This window comes from Microcaecilia unicolor, chromosome 11, assembly GCF_901765095.1.
Source record: "Microcaecilia unicolor chromosome 11, aMicUni1.1, whole genome shotgun sequence".
NCBI lineage: Eukaryota > Metazoa > Chordata > Amphibia > Gymnophiona > Siphonopidae > Microcaecilia > Microcaecilia unicolor.
In genome coordinates this window covers 128,272,535-128,294,375 of record NC_044041.1, presented here as the reverse complement: position 1 = coordinate 128,294,375, position 21,841 = coordinate 128,272,535, and the positions used below count along the sequence as shown (strand labels likewise).

The 21,841-nt window shown below is 47.6% G+C and overlaps 1 protein-coding gene across 2 annotated transcripts in view; it reads left to right on the top strand.

Annotated features, from left to right (window-relative positions):
- Window positions 1–18,456, top strand: part of RIN1 (Ras and Rab interactor 1) — a 66,197-nt gene extending 47,741 nt beyond the window's left edge. The window contains exons 7-11 of one of the 2 annotated variants that reach the window (XM_030219192.1): window positions 2,864–3,928; window positions 4,518–4,823; window positions 9,781–9,906; window positions 11,946–12,103; window positions 17,676–18,456. In XM_030219192.1, the coding sequence (XP_030075052.1) occupies window positions 2,864–3,928; window positions 4,518–4,823; window positions 9,781–9,906; window positions 11,946–12,103; window positions 17,676–18,023 (2,003 nt within the window). In that variant the 3' untranslated portion in view covers window positions 18,024–18,456. Of the gene's footprint in view, window positions 1–2,863; window positions 3,929–4,517; window positions 4,824–9,780; window positions 9,913–11,945; window positions 12,104–17,675 lie in introns of both variants that reach the window. The other variant, XM_030219191.1, reaches the window with a different exon arrangement.
- Window positions 18,457–21,841: the final 3,385 nt, after the last annotated feature.

Here is a 21,841-nt window from a genome sequence, read left to right as displayed (position 1 = left end):
TTCGATTGTTATACCCTGAGATTGTCTGGTCTCTTTTGTGTGTAATCCACGTAGAACTTCTAAGGTATTTGTGGAATACAAGAACAATTGTATAGTAAAGTAAAGAAATTATCTCATACAGTAGAGGGGTGGGGGAGGGGTGATGAAAAGACTTTTTTATGAGGAAGTGTAAAAAAGCATAATGTTAAGACAGAGAGAGGGAGGGGGGGGGAGGATGACGTAGAGGTGGACAAGAAGAAAACAGAATTGTGAAATGAGTATTTCTGTTCTGTGTTCACTGTGGAAAAAGCTAGAGTAAAACCACAAAAAAACTGTCAGTTATAGGAACAGAAGTGGGTAGACTTCAGCCCCTTCTCAGAAGGCTGTCTGTGTTCACCAGGAGTTAACAGGTTTCAAAATAGATAAGATAGAAGGGAAGGGAAGGGAAATGGGACTTGATATACTGCCTTTCTGAGGTTTTTGCAACTACATTCAAAGTGGTTTACATATATTCAGGTACTTATTTTGTACCAGGGCCAATGGAGGATTAAGTGACTTGCCCAGAGTCACAGGGAGCTGCAGTAGGAATTGAACTCAGTTCCCAGGATCAAAGTCCACTGACTGCACTAACCACTAGGCTACTCCTCCACTCCAGAAGGGTCCAATGGGGTATAATCAAAGGTATTAAGAGAACTCTGGGAAGATCTGGTCACTCCGCTGCCTAACATATTGCTTTTATTTCATTTAACATTTCTTTTACCCAGATGTAATCCACTACTGATCTCTGTGGATTACACCTTCTTATGCTTATGGCACAATTTTTAGTCACTACCTGTAAAACAAACAAAAACATCACTTAGACCCAGCTCCCTCTCACACTGTACTTCACTGGAGCCAGGAGTGGTTCTGCAAATGGGCACAGAGAGAGAGGGATGGCTTAACCAACAAGTAGATCAGGCGGTTGCCTAGGGTGGCAGCTTCTGGGGGCTGGCAAAAAGCAGCTGCAATCAAAGTAAAACAGTAGATCCTGACAGCCCTACAAACTGAAAGAATCATCAGCATGTACTTTAACCTCAGGAAGGGTGGATAGTTTTCAAAGAATCTATTTACTCAGGCAATTGGTTTTTAGAAATAGCCCTCATTATGTGTGCATTGAGCACAGACAGATCCTTCATAGCCCATGAGCTGAGCATATGGGAACCCCATCACTCCCTTGCTAGAGTTACCATATGTCCAGTTTTACCCGGACATGGCCTCTTTTTGAGGACACAGTTGGGCAACTGGGTGGGTTTTGCCATCCTGCCCGTTTGTCCAGATTTGTGGACGAACGGGCAGGCTGGCTGACAGGCAGGTGGGCGTCCTATCCTCCCCTCCTTTACCTTAGTGTCGTGCCCTGATGATCTAGTGAATAGGGCAGGAAAGATCCCCCTCTTTCCTGCCCGGCGTGTCTGCAGATTCCTTTCTTCCGGCGCTGATTCAAAATGACTGCCAAGAGTTCAAGAGGCTGCCTCGTGAGACTTCCACAGGAGTCTTGCAAGGTCACTGCTTAAACTCTTGGCAGCCATTTTGAATCGGCACCAGGGTCCCCAGATTCTGCTGTACAAGTTCAGTTGGCCAGCGCCATTTAGAAAACAAGAAGTGGCAGGGCAAGAGCAACCAGGGGATTCCTCCTGCCCAAAGATCTGTGGTGCTGCTAGATAGGGTAGGGAATGGGATGGGGGAGCTCGAGGGGGAGTCAGCCTCAAGCCTGGGGGAGGGGAACAGGCCATGGATGCTTGCAAGATTCCAGTGTGGTGGGAAGTTATGACCACAGCAATGGTAGGATAGTGGACCCCAAGTTAGGCCTCTTATCTTTTAAGGACTGGGTTGCCAAAGTAAAAATAACTAGCCCCCTACTCCCAAATGCCTATTTTTGAAAAAGTAGGATTATACCTGTGACCCTCCCCCCCCCCCCCCCTACACACACACACACTGCACTCCAAGTCCCTCCACTTCCTACTCCCAGTAGAGTGTAGTGGAGGGTGAGAAAGGAGCAGAAGAAATCTTCAGACTCTCCTGTTCCTGCAGTTGTCTTATTCAAAATGGCATCCATTAGGCCTCTGGCAATAGTCTCACGGTTCTGTCACTAGGGGTCAGGCTGCCAAATAAAGGAATCCTACTTTTAAAAAATAGGGATTGGAAATGGGTGATTGAGTGGTGAGACTATTTATTTTTTAAAGATCAGGGGTGGGGCAAGTTGTTTCTTATTTGCCAGTTTCACTGCTTATTATTATTTAATGCACACTGCCATACAAGATCTTTAACACAGCTTAGTAAATAGGGGCCTGTTTTGTTCCTGAGGCCATGGAGGGGGAAATGGCAGAGCATCAGTGGGAGAAGCAGGATCTGAACTTTGACTTCCTTGGGTCTCAGTCCACTGTTTTAATCATTGGGCTATTCCTCTTTATTTGACCCAGTTCTGATTGGACTGGGTGAGCAGAGGCCTGGCCTGGAAACTGAACTCAGCTTTCCCACATAGGCATGCACAGCATCATCATTGAGTCACTGGGCTCCCCAAACCCTTCTCTTTGTCAGTGTTAATGATTTAGTGATGCTACGGCTGCTCATTGAGGCAGGGAGCTGGGGGCAGTGTGACACCTTGGAACCCCTCAGTGGATGGTCAGGGTTATAGCCTGTGTCTGGGGGCTCCATTGCTCTTTCTAAGGTGTTCAAGCCAGAAAACACATGAAGCTCTACTTTGTACAGTAGACATCGAGTAAATACAAACTAGTTTTATCTAAATTTTAATTCTGGTATCAACTCTCTTTTTTTCCAACTCTGCCTTTGCCTGTTCCCCTCTCTCTCTCTCTCTCTCTCTCTCTCTCTCTCTCTCGTCGCCTGGCAGAATTCTGGAACTCCTCCCTAAATGCCAAGGAACCAAATATTGGTAGTAATGAATCTCCAAACGCAAGCCTTCCTACATCCATCAGTGTCTCTGACTGCATAACCCCTCAGCAATCTGCCTTCAGCTTCCATCAACCATTGAAGACCCGTGGCCCCCTGGAGCTGGTTCAGGGGACAGGCAATGGTGCCCTCTGTTTTTTTAATCCTCTCTTCCAGGAGCAGGGCCTGGGGAATCCTGGTAGTCACAGCAGCAGCAGTGGGGTCAAACGCTCCCAATTCCAGCGAAGCTTCAAGGTGCGGGTCTCCACAGAGAATTCCAGTCCCCTGTCTCCTCCACTCAATCCCCCTCCACCTATTCCTGCTTCAGAATTGCAGAGACATAAGGAGCTTGCCAAAACCATGCCTCCACCACTGCCACAGCGAGAAACAAGTAACAAACAGGACTATAAGCAACCCCGGGTTTCTCTCCGAGCCCGGCTTCGAAGAAAACTGAGCAAGGGGAGCGTGGAAGAGGGCACCGAGGCCCTGCAGGCTCTGTCTCCCACATTGGAGGAGGAATACCAGATCCCCAAACCTGCTGGGGTAGGTGGACCAGAGGAAGAGTTGTCAGAAGCTCACTCTGAGGACAGTGTTGAAGGGTTGGAGTTTGAGTGTCAACGGCTCCCTTCCCTTCAAGAAGTGGACAGCAGCTCTCTAAGCAGCCTGGAGGAGGTGGAGACATCATCTGTACGGCACCAGTATGCCTCGCCACAGCCACGTAGGAAAAGTTCACAGCTGGAACGCAGGGTACGGGTGCCCTTGCGGGCGGTGAGTGAGGTATTTTTTTCCTTCCTGTCACCAGAGAAAAAGTTGCTGAAGGTAGCGGAGGAGATGGCACAGGATCGGGAGACTGGCTTTGGGAACCTGGTGCAGGACTTCTTGCGACTGATACGTGAGGAACTACAGAGGGAGACACCAGGACTGCTGGGAAGTGTGCGGCAGTTTCTAACGCAGGCCAAGAACTTTCTGCGGGAGAGTGCAGAGTTAGAAGTGCCCCTGGCCACCCTGCTGACAGAGGCAGACCAAGGTGAGAGGGAAGATGGGTCAGGACTGGGGTATGATCTTAAGGAACCTAGTGCAATGGTTTGCTGTGATTAGGTTGGCAGCAGTATATATGGTAGGGTCAACAGAGATTTGTCTCATTAATAATATCAACACTTTTAGGAAGATGTTAAAATCACATCTATTGAAAGCGGCTTTCAATAGATTATGAAACATCACACACGAACATAATATTTATGTATTGATAAGTAGATGACAACACTTAAGGAATGAGCAGATTTGCTGGAGTGCAAAATTTATGTACTGATTATTGGGTTTAATTGTAATTTTAACGTTTTAAAAAAATGTCTTTAATGGTTTTTATTGTTGTGTTTGTTTTTTGTGTATTTGAGTTGTAACCCGCTTAGATTTTTAGATAATGCAGACTATAACATTTGTAAATAAATAAAAGTATGTATATCATGGGTTTCCAGGCATTGGGGATGTGTGTGGCATGTATGGAAGGGGGCAACATAAAAATAGATAATAATTTGGGGGCTGGGAATAAGCTGGCCTATATTTGATATCCTCCGTTGTACTTTCTGAATGTTTCCATTTTTCTCCACCACTGCCAGACCGTGTCCTGGAGAAGGCTATTCACCGCTCCATCCTGAAGCCTCTCAAGCCACATCTGGACTTCTGGCAGCGGAGACTCCTCACCCAGGACGGCTCGCTCCGCCAGCTCCAAGAAAACCTGCTGCTGGTACAGCAGAAGGGGCCCCAGGCTCTTGAGGTCCGGGCAGGCCTTCCTGATGTCCAAGGGTTGGAGAAGATCCGCCTGAAGCTTCTAAAGATAAGGAAACGTTACTCACCCACAGACAAGATGTTTCTCCTCCTGCAGGCCAGCAAACTTATCTACACCTCCATGACAACGCATTCAGGTACTGTGTGAAGGAGTCATCCCCTTCCTCGGCCCCTGACTCCCAAAGAGTATCACTAAGACTAAGTGGCCAGTGGAGGGGGGGGGGAGGGGGAAGAAATGAGGGGCTGTGACAGGCCAAATCTTACCCTCACCTCTGTTATTGAACATGTAGTCCTTGCTTCTCATAGGGCAGTTTGGACCCACAAATCCCACAAAGGGGGAAAACAAGGCCTGTCTCTGGTGACCTGGAGCCATCTGGTGACCATGTCCTGTTCTCATAAACCCTAGGATATGCTGCCGAATATTTACTTCCTGTGCACCTGGAGCAATCTCCCCTCCACTGTATCTGGGGACTTTCTGGATTTGATCTGGTGGTGGCATGGTGGTGGTGATGGTGGTGGTGGTGGTGGGGGGTGTTGAAGAGTGACTGAGGGACACAAGGCAAAAGAAAGGGGAGCATGTTGGAGGATATATTTAGAAGGTAGGGGTCATACATGGGTAAGGAAGAGGAGAAGGGCACAGGGAACAGAAGCAGGAGGGAGAGAGATAAAGGGATATGTTGGGGAGAGTGACACAGGTTTGGGAGGAAAGAAACAAGAGAGGCGGAGGGGAGAGAGTAACAGGGATAGAAGAGAGGGGAGAGCCACTAGGAATAATTAAGAGTGGAGGAGCTGGAGCAGACACAGCAGTAGGAGCAGTCACGTGCCTCTCTCTAATTCCCAGACTCTGGAGAAAAGTCAGGGAGCTGTGAGTACTTTCTGGAGGTGGGAGTGGGAGGTGGAGGGGGTGGGGGAATAGAAAGAGAAAATAAATGTGTGTGAAAGAGTATATGTGGATTAGTTGGGGGTGGAAGAGAAAAAGTCTATAGGTGACAATCTCAAGGTGACCAAAACTCACAAGTTCCCAGGTATGAAAAAGGAGAAGAGAGCGGGGAGAAGGGGATGGAGGAGGAGCAGGTTAGGATTAAGGCCCTTTGTTTATGAGAAGCGCTCTCAGATGTGCCAAATCAATGGCTCCTTATGTATTTTAATAGTTTAAAACAATTTTATATACTAACCTATTTGCGGACATTGGTAAGTCAGTGGCTGGCAGAAAGAAGAGCGGGGGGGGGGGGGGGGGGGGGGGGGAGTGATGGGGGGGGGGGGGGGACATGGGGATGGGGAAAGGAGACCAGATCCACAGCTGCCCACAGAGGTCCAACTAGTCTCCCTATTCTTTATACTTTATCCTCTAGTCAGCAAGCAGATGCTTCTTCCTATGCTGGTTTTCTTTGCAGTGAGATACATTATGAAGGAGAACTCAAAGCACCTGGGAGTGATAAAAGAGAAAAAGACCAGAGAATAAGAGACAAAAAAACAGAAGAAAGAAAGATAGAACTGAAAAATTTAAAGTAAAAAATAAATAAATAAAAAAGCAAGAGGAAAGATTGGCTAAAGAAGCTACAGGGGATCATATGAGCAACCAGGGCTGGCTCTACCACTAGGTGGATTAGGCATTTGCCTAGGGAGGAAGGTTGTGGAGAGCCACAGTGCAGCTCTAGCAAAGTTGGCAAGTCACTGATGGGCAGATGATCGAAAGCCCCACACTGTTCCAAACAGTGCTGTAAAAATAGCAGTGGAACAGCATGGGGCTTTACCACGCCTATGATCAGAGATAATAGCATGCAAATTTATGCACGCTATTATCTCTGATCATAGGGTAAAATGCGGGAGGATTATGCCTGAGCAGGCACAATCCTCCTGTACTTGTTTGACAGGTCCATGGGACCACCAGACCCCAAACAGCATGGCCCTGGTAGCCTAGTACCCCCACCCCGAGCCAAGCGACATGGGGGCTAGAGGTCCAGCAGACCTCCAGTGTCCCCCGACCCTCCTGACATAAGTTCAGGGAGGCTGGAGATCTGGTGGGTCTCCAGCCCCCTTAACGCCCCAGTGGGCTGCGAATCAACCCCTTATAAGGTATGAAGCCCTGCCCAGAGCATCCCACCATTTTTGAGGCAGCGCCAATGGAAGAGTAGGGTGGCTACCTCCCTCCTCCAACAAAGGTAGGGGGGTGGGGAAGAGGGCCGCTAGACCACCAGGTGTGTGGGGGGGGGGGGGGGTTGATTCGCGGTTCAGTGGGCCACCAGGGCTCCATATTTGAGGGGATGCTAGGGGGTTGGGGGGTTGGGGGGCTGGAGACCCATCGGATCTCCAGCCCCCTCTGAACTTGTGTCGGGGGGGGGGGCCCTGGGGGGGGGGATCTGCTGCATTGAAGGGAATGGGCGGCCTGCTGGATAGGGCTCACCATTCATCCCCAATGGTATGCAAACTCTTATGCCAGCTCCGAGCTGGCATAGGGTTTGCCGCAGACAGTGCACCAATGTTTGGCGCGCTGCTCGCTGATCATTGGGGAGGAATAGGTTTAGCATGCATTTGCATGCTACTTGCGCTACGAGCCCTGTTTTGCATGCATTTGCATACTAGTTGCATTCAGAGCCTGCAAATGCATTGTTTCACGCGCTTGGGGGCTCTGATCATGGGGCAGTAGCAAACGCAGGTGTTAGTATGGCACTAACAGCCTCTAGTGCCTGCGTTTATTTCTGATCATCGGCCCATGAAAAAGCAGGGCTTACATGCCAGTAGGTCTTTGAGCACCTGCGTGTGCATTCAAGACCTGCTGCATCCCACCCCATCCGACAGGAAGCTTGCACTGGAGAGAGTGGTACCCAGCAGGCCATGAGTGCAGGCAGTGTTCACAGACCCACCACCTTGCTACCTTTACTGTTTGGGCAAGTTTGGCTGAGTAGGCTTGGAAGGAGGTGGGGTGGTGATGGCAGAGTGAAGAGAAAAGGGGAGAAATACTGGATAACCTGGGGGATGGCAGAGAAAAGGGGAGGTAGCAAAGGAAAATGAAGACCTGGGGGTGATGGGGGTAAGGAGATGCTGGCAACCTGGGGGTGGGGAAGGGAAAGGGGAGATGTTGGATACCTGGGGAGGGTGGTTGGGGAGGGGAAGGGGAGATGCTGGCCACCTGGGAGGGGGGAGGATTAAGGAAGGGAAGGAGGAATTTTACTCACACCTTGTTGCAGTTGTGGCTCAAGATGAGTTACAGTTCACAGAGGGCTTACAGTCTCAGGGGCTGATGCAGAAAGGCTCACAGTAGAGCTGTGCACGGATATCTCAGTGCGTGGGCTTCTACTGCGAGCATAATACCACAGCATGCAAAAAGCTAATTGCATACAAATCTCATGTGTGGCAAACCTGCAGCAAATGTGGGGGGAGTGTGTGCTGGATGCATGCTTACAAGGTTTTGCAGTAAGCACAGCTTCATGTGCACATGTCCAAACCAAACATGAAAGGGTCAGCACACATTGGTGCTTGTTTTTCTGTGACTAAATAGGAGCCTCGCACTTCAAATTTTTGAAAGGCTCATATTTAGGCATAGAAGAACAGGCTTTCATTATCAGTTTTGTTTGGACATGCACACATGTTTATTACTTACCATCTGCCTTTAAAACTTGCACGGGCATCCTCCAACTTGCATAATAAGACAAAACTAGCACTTAAAGTGAAAGATTGACAAGAAATCCTCTCTCCAAACCTTCTACCACACCCCCGACCCTGGTGGAAAAATTCTTGCGTTGTGCACGTGCAAAAAGTGGGTGGTGCACTCTCTGCATGACACAGAATACTTTAATTAACTTGTCTTCCCACACAAACTAACACCAAAGAATTTCTCTGTGTATTGCTCGGCACATACAACCTTTGTTCAGCCCATAGGAATCGCGTGGCTAAGCCCGCGGTTGGTTTCTGCATTGGCTCCTCAGTTTGTACCTGCCAGCGCCACTTCAAAATGTCTTCCGAGAGTTCCAGCGGTGACTTCAGCAGCCATTTTTTTGTTACATTTGTACCCTGCGCTTTCCCGCTCATGGCAGGCTCAATGCGGCTTACATATTATATACAGGTACTTATTTGTACCTGGGGCAATGGAGGGTTAAGTGACTTGCCCAGAAGTGGGAATCGGGCAGCGAAAGGGCTGCGGAAGCCCCGGGCAGGAAAGAGGGGGCTCTTTCCTACCCTGAAGAGAGGCCACTAGACCATCAGGCACGAAAGGGGAAAAGTACGATATGGGAGGGGATGTGGATCAGAATCATGTATGTGGGTAGATGAAGGGATGGAGCTGTAACGTAAGATTGGGGAGGGCCGGGGACATAGGGGAGAGGGAGGGAATCTGGCTTTCTTGGGGGAAGGTCAAGGTGAGCTGAGGTGCAGGGGCGTGATAGGGGCGTGACAGGAGGCGTGGTAGAGGTGTGACGTGGCATGGTGGGGTGTAATGTGTGTCCTCTTTTTTGTCACGGCAAATATGGTAAGCCTGGAATACAGGAGAGAGAGATTACAGGGATGATTGATTACAGGGGAGGGGAGGTCCTTGGGCTTCCCCAGGGTGGGAGGAGGGGGCATTGGATAACCTTGCCCTGCACAGCAAAGGTCTGAAAATCTCTTTATTGTTTTGAAAATATTGGTTCTTTAGCTTGGTACCAATTACCCGAGAGAAAGGGATAAGGGTAATGGGATTCCAGTGCTAGTAAAATATGTGACTGACTGGGAAGGAGGCAACAGTGGTTACCCAGAACGTTAGCATGAGGATGTCCCACTTTTCAGCTGTGACCCAGGTCCTGCAGGGAGACTTTGTACCCAGCCTGGCTTTCAGTTGTGTTTTTCGTCTCCTCTTCCCTTTGTGAATAGGGAAAGCAGCAGGAATCTACAGATCCAGGGCTAGCCCAACCATTAGCCAAGAATAAGTTGTCGCCTAGGACGGCAGTTTGGGGGGGGGGGGAGGGGCAGCAAAGAACAGCTGCAATCAAGGCAAAACAATAGAACCTGACAGCTGCACAAATTCAAATACTTTAACCTGCAGGAAGGGTGGACCAACAGCAGTGAGATAGCTCAACTACGTCTGTGATCCCTTTTCAACTGTTTCCCTCCTCTGTGCAGATGACACATATGGGGCAGACGACTTCCTACCTGTCCTAGCCTACGTCTTGGCCCTGTGTAACATTCCTGAACTCTTGCTGGAAGTGGAGTACATGATGGAGCTGCTGGACCCACTGCTTCTCATGGGTGAGGGTAAGGAAACTGACCAAACCCTCAGCAGGGAGAAATTACTGCTTTTGTTTAGAATTTCTTGGAAGCTTCCCATTGAGGACTTTGAAGGTACAAGTACCACTGTTCCTTCTAAGCCGATCGATCGATCGGGAGTCCTCCACCTACAATCCTGCCAGTGGGGGTTCTATTTTACTATCATATTTTCAATAGTGAGGGACAGGCAAGCTCTGCAGGACTCCAGGGAACCTGCCTGTCTGTCCCTACCAATTGAATACACAGTATTGAAGCATCACCCCCTCCTGGAAACGATTTAGTTGGAGGACACCTGCTCTGCTTAGAGGAAACAGTGGTACAGCCACATACAAAATGCACAGTCTGGCAGGACCTATGTCCCCCACCCACCTAGGATGCATGAAAATTTTACATTGACTTAGAGCTGGGTGAGCTTGAAGTCTAGGAAAATAGAATGGCTTCTGAGAATCAGCAGCACAGCCCAAGAACAGAGAGAGATGAAGTGGTTCCCCTAAGGCAGGGGTTCCCAAACCTATGCTGGGGGAACCCCAAACAGTCCGGTTTTCAGGATGTCTACAAGGAACATACATGAGATTGATTTGCATAACAAAGAGACAATATATGCAAATTGATCTCATGCATATTCATTTTGGATATCCTGAAAACCTGACTGGCTGGGGTTCCCCCAGGACAGGTTTGGGATTCACTGCCATAAAGCCAAAACATAGAGACAGAGCTTGGGATTAGAACTGATGTGCAATAGAGCAACTTGCAAAGGGTCCTGCGGAAGGCTTGAATTAATATCCCAGGACAGAGGACCTGTGGATCCACATCACAAACACAGCACCGTGATCTCCTTCCTGGAAGGAAAGCAGAATGAATCACAGCTAGGCTGGGATTTAGGGTTGGTAATTCTCACTGCAGGCGCTGTAAATCGTCCTCTGATTTATGAGATTGCCTGAAGGTAAGATACTTATTACCATATTTTGCTTTCTTTTAGCTTTACCTGCCTTAAAACTTAACTACCTTGCTTTCTTTACGTTGATGGCGTTCCTTTCCCATTTTCTATGTTCTGCCTGTCAGCTAGAGTTGTATAGAAAGTTTTGCAAATAAATAAAAATAAATATTTGTTGAGCTCTAGTGCCTTTATCTAATTGTGTCTACCCTGGGAGCTACCACATCAGGAGTCTTTATTACTCACCGCAACAGTACAAGAAATAGTATTGGCTCTCATTCATTCTTTCTTTCTTTCTTCCTTCCTTTCTTTTTTTCCTTCTCTCAGCTCTGTGGCCTTTGTATGACAGTGAAGACTAAACTTTCCTTCCTCCTTTTTCTCTTTTTTCCTAAGTTCAGACTGATTCTTTTACAAATTCCAAAGCTACTGTTGTTAGACTCTGTTCTGTAAAACTACTAACAACAGTAGCTTTGGAATTTGTAAAAGAATCAGTCTGAACTTAGAAAAAAAGAGAAAAAGGAGGAAGGAAAGTTTATTCCTCATTGTCATACAAAGGCCACAGAGCTAACAGAAGGAAGAGAAAGAAAGAAAGAATGAAAGATTCTTAACTGCAAAGAATTAGCTCTGGCAAGGAAGCTTCTCATCAGCCGGGCTATTTCAGAGTCTGTCTGCTTAGTACTTTTATAGGACTGTGCTGCCCACTCACCTTTCCCCCACCCTGGACCAGACACCCTGCAAATACATAGGACACCTGTGATAGGGTCCTTGCTGCACCTCTTCTCAAGAAATTATGTTTGCAACAAAACAGTTGGGATGTCATAACAACGGGGTCTTGTCAGTTTGTGTTCAGCCAGAAATTCCTGTCTTGCAACTGTCAGTGGAAACTCACAGAAACACACAGAGAAATAAGCAGACCCAAAAGAAAAGTCCAGAGAATTCCAGAACAGTACCTTAGTGCAGCAGGAGCATTGTATGCTGAGCATACAGTTGTATTCATCTTAATGAGAAAAGTGTTTTCAGACAGTTTATATAAGAGGCACTGAGAGTCTATGAGAATTAACCCGTGCTTGTCTCTGCTGCTTCTCAGGTGGGTATTATCTCACCAGCCTGTGTGCCAGTCTCTCCATATTACGAGGGTACCATGAGCAGCCAGTGGAGGGCAGCACACCCTCACAGGAGTTCAAGAGATCACTGAAGCTGTGGCATCGCCGTCGAGAAGGGCTTCCTTCTGTGAATGATTTTCAGGTACTGCTGTGCCAAGCCAAAGAGCTGAATATTTACATTGTTAAGAGAGATCTGCCCTGGGCTGGGATCTGTTATGGCAGGGTTGGGCAACTACAGTCCTCGAGGGCCACAGTTTAGTCAGGTTTTCAACATTTTCACAATGAATACGCAGAACTATTTGCATGCAATGGAAGCATTGCTTGCATATTCATTAAAGAAATCTTGAAAACCCAACTAGCTTGTGGCCCTCGAGGTTGCCCACCCATCCATGTCTGTATGTGAAATTTCCAAGAAAAAGTGCCCCCTCATTTTCCATTTGATAATTCAGGAATCAGGAAGTGCCAAAGGTTGATTGATTGGGATGAGGTTGGCTCTAGAGGCACCACAAAGTAATATATCTAACTATGGGAAAATAGGAAAAGCCTTTGGCAAAAAACACTCTGGCAGCACAGAGTGCAGACAGAAGGGTCCGGCTGGAGCAGGGGAGTTTGCTTTTAAGGCCTCAGATAAACGAACTACCACTGTTAGAGCAAGAAAAATCAAGAAACCTCTCAAATCTGTAACTTCCCAGCAACATACTAACCAATATTCACAGAGATTTAAGTGGGAAGGAGAGAGCCCTGCCCGCTTAAATTGCCTAGGGCCACCTAACCCCAATAATCAGCGGCACTTTACTGGGTGGTGCTGATGAATATCAGTTCTGACCATCCAAAGAAAAAGTAGGCAAGTCAAGGGCAGTTCAGGAGGTGGCGTTAGGGAGGAACCGAGGCTGTCCTAAATTCACTTACTTAGCTATGCAGGCCCCAGTACTGAATATTGGTTGGGACTCACATAACTATGGAGGCCTAGAAGCCCCCTACCAGCCTCCCTCAAAAGCCCCTTCCTTCCCTTCACCCTGCTGCCATGCAGAACAAACCAACTTCCCTCCCTCCTCCTCCTCCCAAGCAACAGCCCCCCCCCCCCGACCTACCCACTGGTTTGAGTAGGCCCCCCAGGGCTTACCTCTTTATCCCTGGTGGTTCAGTGGAGTCGCTGGGGGTAGGAGCGAAGCCCACTCATTTCTGCCTCTTGTGGCATATTGAGGAAAATGGCTGTCTTATGCAGGCCCCGGATGAATATCTGCCAGGACCCACATAAGCCCTGGTGGCCAGCATCAGCAAATTAGCCCCAGATATTCAGTGCCGGGGCCCCTACATGGCCTGGCACTGAATATCTGGGGCTAATTTAACCAACCACCAGCTGAATACATGTATCAGGGGAATTATGTACAAAGGAAAAAAGGCATAAAAACAGAAGGCAAGCAGCATATATCAAATGCATATAAACCATCCAGTTCAAAATAAAGTCTTTTAAGAGCGTGGAGATCTAGCTTCAAACTGCAATTATACATTTTGTACCATGTTATGTTTCAACGGTTTTTATTGATGAGTCAAAAGACAACAAAATTAAACCAGAATGTAAATCCACCTTCACACATTAATATCAAGACACCATTGCAACATTTGCGGTGGCAACATAACAGATACACCTCTCTGCTTACAGTCATCATACTTTCAACATTTTTTATCCCCCCTCCCACAATTATACTTTATATTCGTGTTTCAGCAACTTTGACTGATATTATACAAGTAACGATTATTTTTGATGTTTTGATAAAACATTTCCCTTCCTCCCTGTCAGCCTTCTAACAGAGTATATTTTAAAACTTATATGTTCCCCCATTCCACATTCCACATCAAAATCTACCATTCTTGAAATGTTCGTGAGGGACAGAATATTACCAAACCCAAAAAGGGTGCTGAACTGTAAATCAAACACTAGTATCCCCCCCTCCCCCCCCCCCCTCTACCCCCCACCCCTTGTTGAGAGATATTCAGATTTCCAATTTATTATCATAGAGGATGGTCTGAGTTCAGTATATGTCTAAAGCGAGTTCACCACTAAACTGCGCCCCTTAGGAGACAGACTATGAATATATGGCCCCCAAACATCCAAGAATCGTCGTAGCCGCCCAGTGGAGCCCCCCACCCCTCTTCTCTCAAACAACATAAATTCGTGTAACTTGTTACGCCAGTGCCAGAAATCCGGGGGGGTCTCTGCCACCCATTGTCTCATCACCAGCCTCTTGCCAATCAAAAAGGCCTTCCGAACCAACTGACGGGCCGATCCCTTCTGCAAAAGAAATGCTTCATATTTGTCTAACAAAATTCCCATCGGAGAGCACATGATTCTCAAGTCCAAGAGATCCGCCAGATATTGAGCGATGGAATCCCAAAAGTGTCTCACTGTATAGCAGCTCCACAAACAATGAAAAAAAGAGCCCGGAACCCTCCCACACTTCCCACATAAGGGTGTATCAACTCCCCCCATCCTAAATACCTGAGCCTTCGTTAAATAGGCCCTATGTAGGATGCGGTATTGGCACTCTCTAAGCCCTGCGTTTCCCGTCAAACTTCGTATCCTGGCCGTCAAAGCATCAAAATCCAAAGAAATATTTGGCTTCTCCAAATCTCCTGCCCATCTCTGCCGAATGCTCTCCCGATCCTTGGGCACCAAAAACTTTCCTAACGCTCTGCATAGCCCTGAAATGGAAAGACGTTCACTTTGTACCGAATGGAAAAACTGCCTCAAAAGGCGACAGTGTCCAGCCCCCAGAGCCTCCGTCTCCAGGGAGTCCACATAGTGTTTTAACTGGGCATAGGCAAAAACACCTCTCATATCATACCCCAGTCCCAATGCTCCTAGGTTCAACATGCAACCTTGTCGACTCAACACATGCTCTAACCGACTTATCCCCTGTCTCGCCCAAGTCCGAAAAACCGCATTCTCTAATCCCGGCCTAAACAGCAGGTTACCCTGAATAGGGAGAAGATCTGAGGTGCATCTATTCAGGCCAAACATCCGCATCACATCTCTCCAAAGCGCTCTCAGAGGGGACACTAAGATACTGGAGCGCAAATCAGGGGGAAGTGACTTACTGGGAGCCTGCAAGAGAAAATAGAAATGGCACGGTGCGTAATATTGGCTTTCCAACTTCCTCCAAGTGTAATCATCTCTCGCCAAAAACCAATCTCCGAGATACCTCAGGAGGCAAGCCCAATTATACCTCCTCAAATCCGGGAGCCCCAGGCCTCCCTCCCTCCAGGCCCCCTGCAGCATCTGTAATGGCAACTTTGCCTTCTTACCTCCCCAACAGAATCGCCTAACCATCTTGGTCAACAAGGTCAAATCTCTTGTTTTCAAATAGACGGGCAGCATATGTAATAGATATAACCATCTAGGGAACTCCACCATTCTGAATAACTGAATCCTCCCACTAAGAGATAATGGTAAATGCTGCCAAGCACGCAGCCTCTCCGTTGTGGCTCTCAACAATCTAGAAACATTCAAGTGATACAATTCTGAGACTTTCATCGAAATATGTAGGCCGAGATACTTAAAAGACCCCGGCGCCCACCTAAGGGGGAATCCCTCTCCCCATGTCCGCCTTAAGTCTTCCATCGAGGATAACGCCATTGATTTACTATAATTGAGGCGGAACCCCGCAAAATCTCCATATTCCGCAAATAGTTCTAATAGAGCCGGCAAAGAAGAGCGCGGTTCTGTGAGATGTACTAGCAAATCATCTGCAAAAGCAGAGAGCAGGAACTCAGAATCTCCTATCTGTACCCCTCTAATCTCCGGGTGTTGCATCACCTCCCGGAGCAGAGGGTCCAGGGACAAGATGAACAAAAGCGGAGACAAGGGACACCCCTGCCTCGTCCCTCTATGAATCCGGAAAGATCTCGAACGTTCTCCATTTACCCACACATAAGCACCCGGCTCCGAGTATAGGACCTTGATCATTTTGTACCATGTTAAAAATATAACTGTTTTTGTCATCCAGGGACCTTATAAGTAAAGGGGGAAATTCTACAGCTGGGCCCCCGAGGCTACGTCGTAGAAGCCTATTCTACAGCGGAACCTAGGCGCTCAAATTTTGTTATAGAATACTAGCGTAACCCAGTATCATGGGCCTAACACGTACATGCTTGCAGTTACACTGACCATAAGTTCGGCAGAGATACATGTGTAACTGGGAGCTCTGCCCATGTGTACACCTCCTTTGCATTTATGTGCTATGCATGTTAGGTGTGCTATTACAGACTAGTGCTTAGGCCCTCTGCTGGCACTTTCATGGATAAGTGTACATTTACATCTGTAAATGCTAGCATTCTAGGCGTTTACACACATAAGAGAGAGGAGTAGCCTAATGGTTGGGACTCAAGAGGGCACATGCTCAAATCTCACAGGAGCTCCCTGTGGCCTTGGGCTAGCCATATAACCTTCCATTATTTATTTATTTGTTTGCTTGCAGCATTTGTATCCCACATTTTCCCACACACAAGCAGGCGCAATGTGGCTTACAAGACAATAAGAAATAGGGTCAGGTAAGGAAGGGGTACATGTGTAAAATAAGGATTTAAATTGTCCTTTGAGGCAATATAATGTAGGGTCTATTGTATAGCACCAGTAGGGTAGGCCTTACAAAACAGAAAGGTCTTTAAAGGTCGCCGAAAGTCTTGATGATCATGCAGCGTTTTCACACAGTTTGGTAATGCATTCCACATCTGCGTTTCCAAGAAGGAACTTCACTCAACTTAGGACCTGCCATGGAAACCATTACACTTGTGACAGTCCCCCAAACTAGTCACAGCTTGGTGCCTGTGCCCAGGGGACAGAGAGAGAGAATGCTGAACTGATGCCCATTCCCCTACTTGCAAATATGACATTACCGTTTTCCCTTCTAAGTAAGCAGGCACACTACATTTATATAGCCAGGGTATAGTAAATCCTCCACAGCCTCCTTTCGGTGAACTCAAAAGCAAGTGCTTCAGATGTTGTAGTACCCTGGGGTTTGCCCAGATGAACCCCATTCCCCCGCTGTCCACAGTGTGTCCTATGCACTCCTCCTATAAGTTTCAGGCTTAAACTTACTTCTCTGTCTTTGCAAAGATCCTAATGAGATCTCTCCTCTTTCCTTCTCTTATGTAAAGCTGAAATCTTCAGGCTAAGCAGAGTATGCTTGTGGTACAGTGTTCCTGTAATGAACACCTTAATATTAATTCAGGGCACATGCAGTGGGTAGCCCAGGGCTGCTCCACCCTCGCCTTTCTTTTTTTCCCTGAAGACCCTTAACCCCTCCTTATACTCTTTATATATATATATATATATATATATATATATATATAGTACTCTCCAAAAGCTATTGGAGAATGACCTCCTGTCTTGGGATTGCCCTGGAAGACGATCTCCCCATTACCTCACTCTTCTAGGCAGGGATCTAGAATGTTCCTCATTTCATGAAATGGAAGGCATATTTTGGTGTCCTACTACATTACTCTTTAGAACCAGTCTTGACAAAGAGCAGTCAGCCCCTGAAATTATCTGAATAACTGCTTAGTTACCTGGTTAAAAAAAAAACATTTGAAAATTGCCTCCCCTGTGACTTGCTGAAGATCATGCCAACAATTCGTGAGATTCCACCAACTCTTTATGAAACTCTGAATTCCTGATGTGTATTTACTTTTTTATTTTCCTCTGTTCATTTCAGAACTTCCTGCGGATTGGCTACCAGGACCCTGAAAATGGTTGTACCTCGAAAACCCTCTTGGTGCGTCCCTCAGATACGGTTGATGATCTCCTGGGCCGGTGTGCCAAGAAGTTCCAGGTCTCCCAGCCTGAGGCCTATGGGATTTTTCTTTATACCAATGAGAGCTACCAGAGGCTGGGACCCAAATCACGGCCTCAGGAGATGAAGTCCGAGCTGCAGAGCCAAGGGGGCAGTTTTTACTTTGTCTACTGCAGGGTAGAAGATGAGGAGAAAGATGAGGAAGCTGCCAAGGACGGAGAGCAGAAGCTGACCAGCAGGGATGCCAGTGGTGTAGAAGAAAGTTCATGACCTTGGGCTCACAGAAAGTGACATGAAAGAGTGAGGGAGAAATCTGACAGGGTCACAGAGGATTTTTTATAGAGGCTTCAACATATTTATTTTTCGGATGAGGACCTTCTTTGCCTTATTGCTCCAGGACATTTCTCCATATTTTGTTTAAACTTCTAATCCTGGTAAACACAAAAAGGGACATATTTCCAATTGCCATATTGCTTCAGAGTCGATGAGTATTTTTACCAGCAGGCACTGCCTCAGTTTCAAAGCAAAAGTATTTGGGGTGGGAGGGGGAGGTTTCTTTTACACTTTGAAAACTGCTGTGCAAGTAAAGTCTCTCCCCCGCAAAGTGTTTACCCCCTGCTTTTCTGCACATTTTTCCCATGGAAAATAGCATGTATGGAATTAAAAATCTCATTCCAATAAATTTAGAAATCACTTTTCCATACCCACGACAATGCACATCAATAAAAATCCGATCATATGGCACATTAACTTAAAATAAGCAAACAGTGTACAGCAAGACACCCCCAGGAATGCCTCTGAATTTGGGTAAAATTACATGTGTTGTGGAACCTGGTACATATTTTTAGCTGGGTTATGGAAGGACAATTTTACCCAGATAAATAGCTTTTGAAAATGTTCTTCCCCAAATGTATAAAGCATAGAGAACTGAGGAGAGACCCAAAGGATGAATACAGGGAAAGAGACAGTTAAAGACCTCCAGGGGGCTGCAGTCTTTATAATGGTCCGTCTTTATGTCTAAACCTGAACATTCTTTATTTTCAAAGTGTTTGGTGAGCTCTTTAAGGGAGAAAGTTTAGACTTACAAAAAGATCACCAAACAAAGAAAAGGCAGTGAGGACCATGGTTTATGGGGCATTTTCAGAAGGTTTTCTGGGGCAAAAGCCTTCTAAAAATTTCTCCATCTCAGAGGCAGGGAAGAAGGTGGTAGTAAGCAGTGAGTTTAGGGTAGGCATCTGCAAAATATGCAGGCTAAAGAGGCCCTGCAGCAGCACTCCACTGGCAAAATTTCGAAGGGAAACTCCATGAGGAGCAGGGGCGGACTGGGAGTACTCTGGGCCCCCAGGCACTCAGAGTGCTCTGGGCCCCCCCCCCCCCGCCATGCTGCTGCTGCTGCCACCAATACCGCATCCTGCCGTGCCACTGCCCCCCCCACCTTGAAGGGCCCTGGTGGTCTAGGGCTCTTTCCTGCCCACCCACTGCCTCTACTCTGCCGTCTTTCCAAAATGGCTGCCGAGACTTCCCACGGTAGCCTCGGCAGCCATTTTGTAAACACAGTGGTGCAACCAGGGAGAATAGCAGCAGCGGCCACTAGACCACCAGGGCCTCGTGGGGGCTGTATTGTGCAGCTCTGGGCCCCATAGAGCCTCTGTGCCCTTGGGCACTGCCTGGTTGCCTGAATGGTCAGTCTGCCCCTCATGGGGAATTTCCCTTTGAAATTGAATTTGTACAAAGTAGTCAGGGATCTGCAGGCTCCCTGCTATGTCTACCAGTGACACTAGAGGCATATCTGAAGTTCGGCGGTAGGGGAGGCCAGAGCCAGAGTGAGGGGGCACATTATAGCCCCCCCTCGCCGCCGCCATTGCCGACACTGCTGACCCCCCCCTGCCGCCGTCACCTACCTTTGCTGACGGGGGACCCCAACCCCCGCCAGCCGAGGTCCGCTTCCTCCTGTCCCTGCTTTTAAAAATATTCCTTCAGCTGGCGGGGAACCCCAACCCCCGCCAGCCGAGCCGAGGTCTTTTAAGTTCTTCTTCGATCGTCCTCCCAATCTTCCTCTGTGCTGTTCAAAGCTGCTGAATCCAGTTTCGGAGTCTGACGTCGTATGTGCAGGACGTCAGACTCCGAAACTGGATTCAGCAGCTTTGAACAGCACGGAGGACGATTGGGAGGATGATCGAAGAAGAACTTAAAAGACCTCGGCTCGGCTGGCAGGGGTTGGGGTCCCCCGCCAGCTGAAGGAATATTTTTAAAGGCAGCGACAGGAGGAAACGGACCTCGGCTGGCGGGGGTTGGGGTCCCCCGCCAGCAAAGGTAGCCCACGGCGACGGCGGGGGAGGGTTGACGGCGGTAAAGGGGTCCAGGGCGAAATCTGCGGGGGCCCAGGCCCCCGTGGTCCCACGCAGATATGCCTCTGAGTGACACTAACCCATATTCCTGTTTGATTTCTAACTGATACTCTGATTTCAACTTGTGTAGCAGGCTAATCTAGTGACACTGTTTTAGCTAGTATTATTGTGGCCACATTATGGCTACACCTTGAAAAGAAAGAAGTGTTATATCTCAAACTGTATCCAAAAAGGATTTGCTGGTTCAAACCCTTTTCCAGTGGGCTGCTCTGCCTCTGTATTAAGGTAATATTTGTACTGCAGATTGCTGGAACAAAAAGTTTATTCTCTCAGCCTTCCATTCTCCCACCACCATGGCTTCCAAACCCTTCTCCTCAGTCTTTTCCTCCCCCTAGGCTTGTGAATTGAACCTAGGTTGCAGACTGTGGTCACAGCAGCTACAAGGCCAGAGGCCACACTCAGTACTTGCTACAGTTACCAGTACTTGTGATGTCTGGTTAGACTTAACAGCCCTGTTAAACACCTGGATCAAGTCAGAACCAGTTTTACTGCAAAATGGACCTGTACATGTTTATATCATTTTGATACCTTGCAAATTAATCTACCCATCAATTCATTATTGGGTGAGAGAGAGAGAGATCACCCACCCCCTTCTGCATATTAAGGACTATCTCTCCAGAGCACAAGTGCATACATCCAGGGCTGCCGGGAGACAAAGCTAGGCCCAGTGCAAATAATGTTAAAGGGCCTGCCACCTGCCCCCCCCCCCCCCCCCCACCAGCCCTCCTGTACTTGCTATTGGCAAGCAGCAGTGATCGAGAGACACTGCTCTGCCTGCTTGCCACAGGACCTTCTTCCTGTCTCATCCTGCCTATATGGAAACAGGAAGTTACTTCACAGGAGGCGAGACGTGGCAGGAGAGACGTGTCTCTCAATTACTGCTGCCTGCCATTCAGTAACTCCATGCAAGTGGGGGGGGGGGGGGGGAGGAGGGTTGGAAGGGAGAGAAAGATGCTGGGTTTCACCTGGGCTGCAGGCACTGGGCTCCCCATGGAGGCTGGGCCTGGGGGAATCTTGCTCCCCCTGCTCCCCTCTCTCTTGGATGCACTGCACACATCACTGAGGTGTATGAACAGAGCCACTTCTAGCATTCATCTTGAGTGAAAGATTGAGGGCCCAATATTCAGAAAATGTTGAGTTCATAAGTTAGCCTTTTAAATGTAAGAGCATAACTTTCAGCTGAAAATTAATCTTAATTTAGGACCTTATAGTTATGGGGAAAGTATTTAGCCAGCAGCACTCGGTATTTTGCTGACCGCTGCTGGTGTTATCCCCAGAAATTCAATGCCTGGGTCATATCCATGCTCCGGCATTGAAGTTCCAGGTATACACAGGTGGTGAAAGCATAGTTGGTTAAAGGGCTTATTTTCAAATGAGAAAAACATCCAAAAAGTGACATAAATCTGTATTTGGATGTTTTTCTCACAAAAACGTCAAAATTGATATTTTCAAAACCAATTTTTAGACGTTTTTCTATGAAGTCCGTCAGAAGTGGTCATGTCAGGGGCACGTTAAGGGTGAGATCTGGGCATTCCTAACACTTGGATATTTTTTTCAAAAATGGACCAAAAAGATAAACTCGCAGAGCACAAAAACATCTAGCAAATAGAGATTTAAAAAAAGATAGACGTTTTTCTGTTTTGAAAATGGCTATATTCCCCACTTGAAGTTTAGACATTT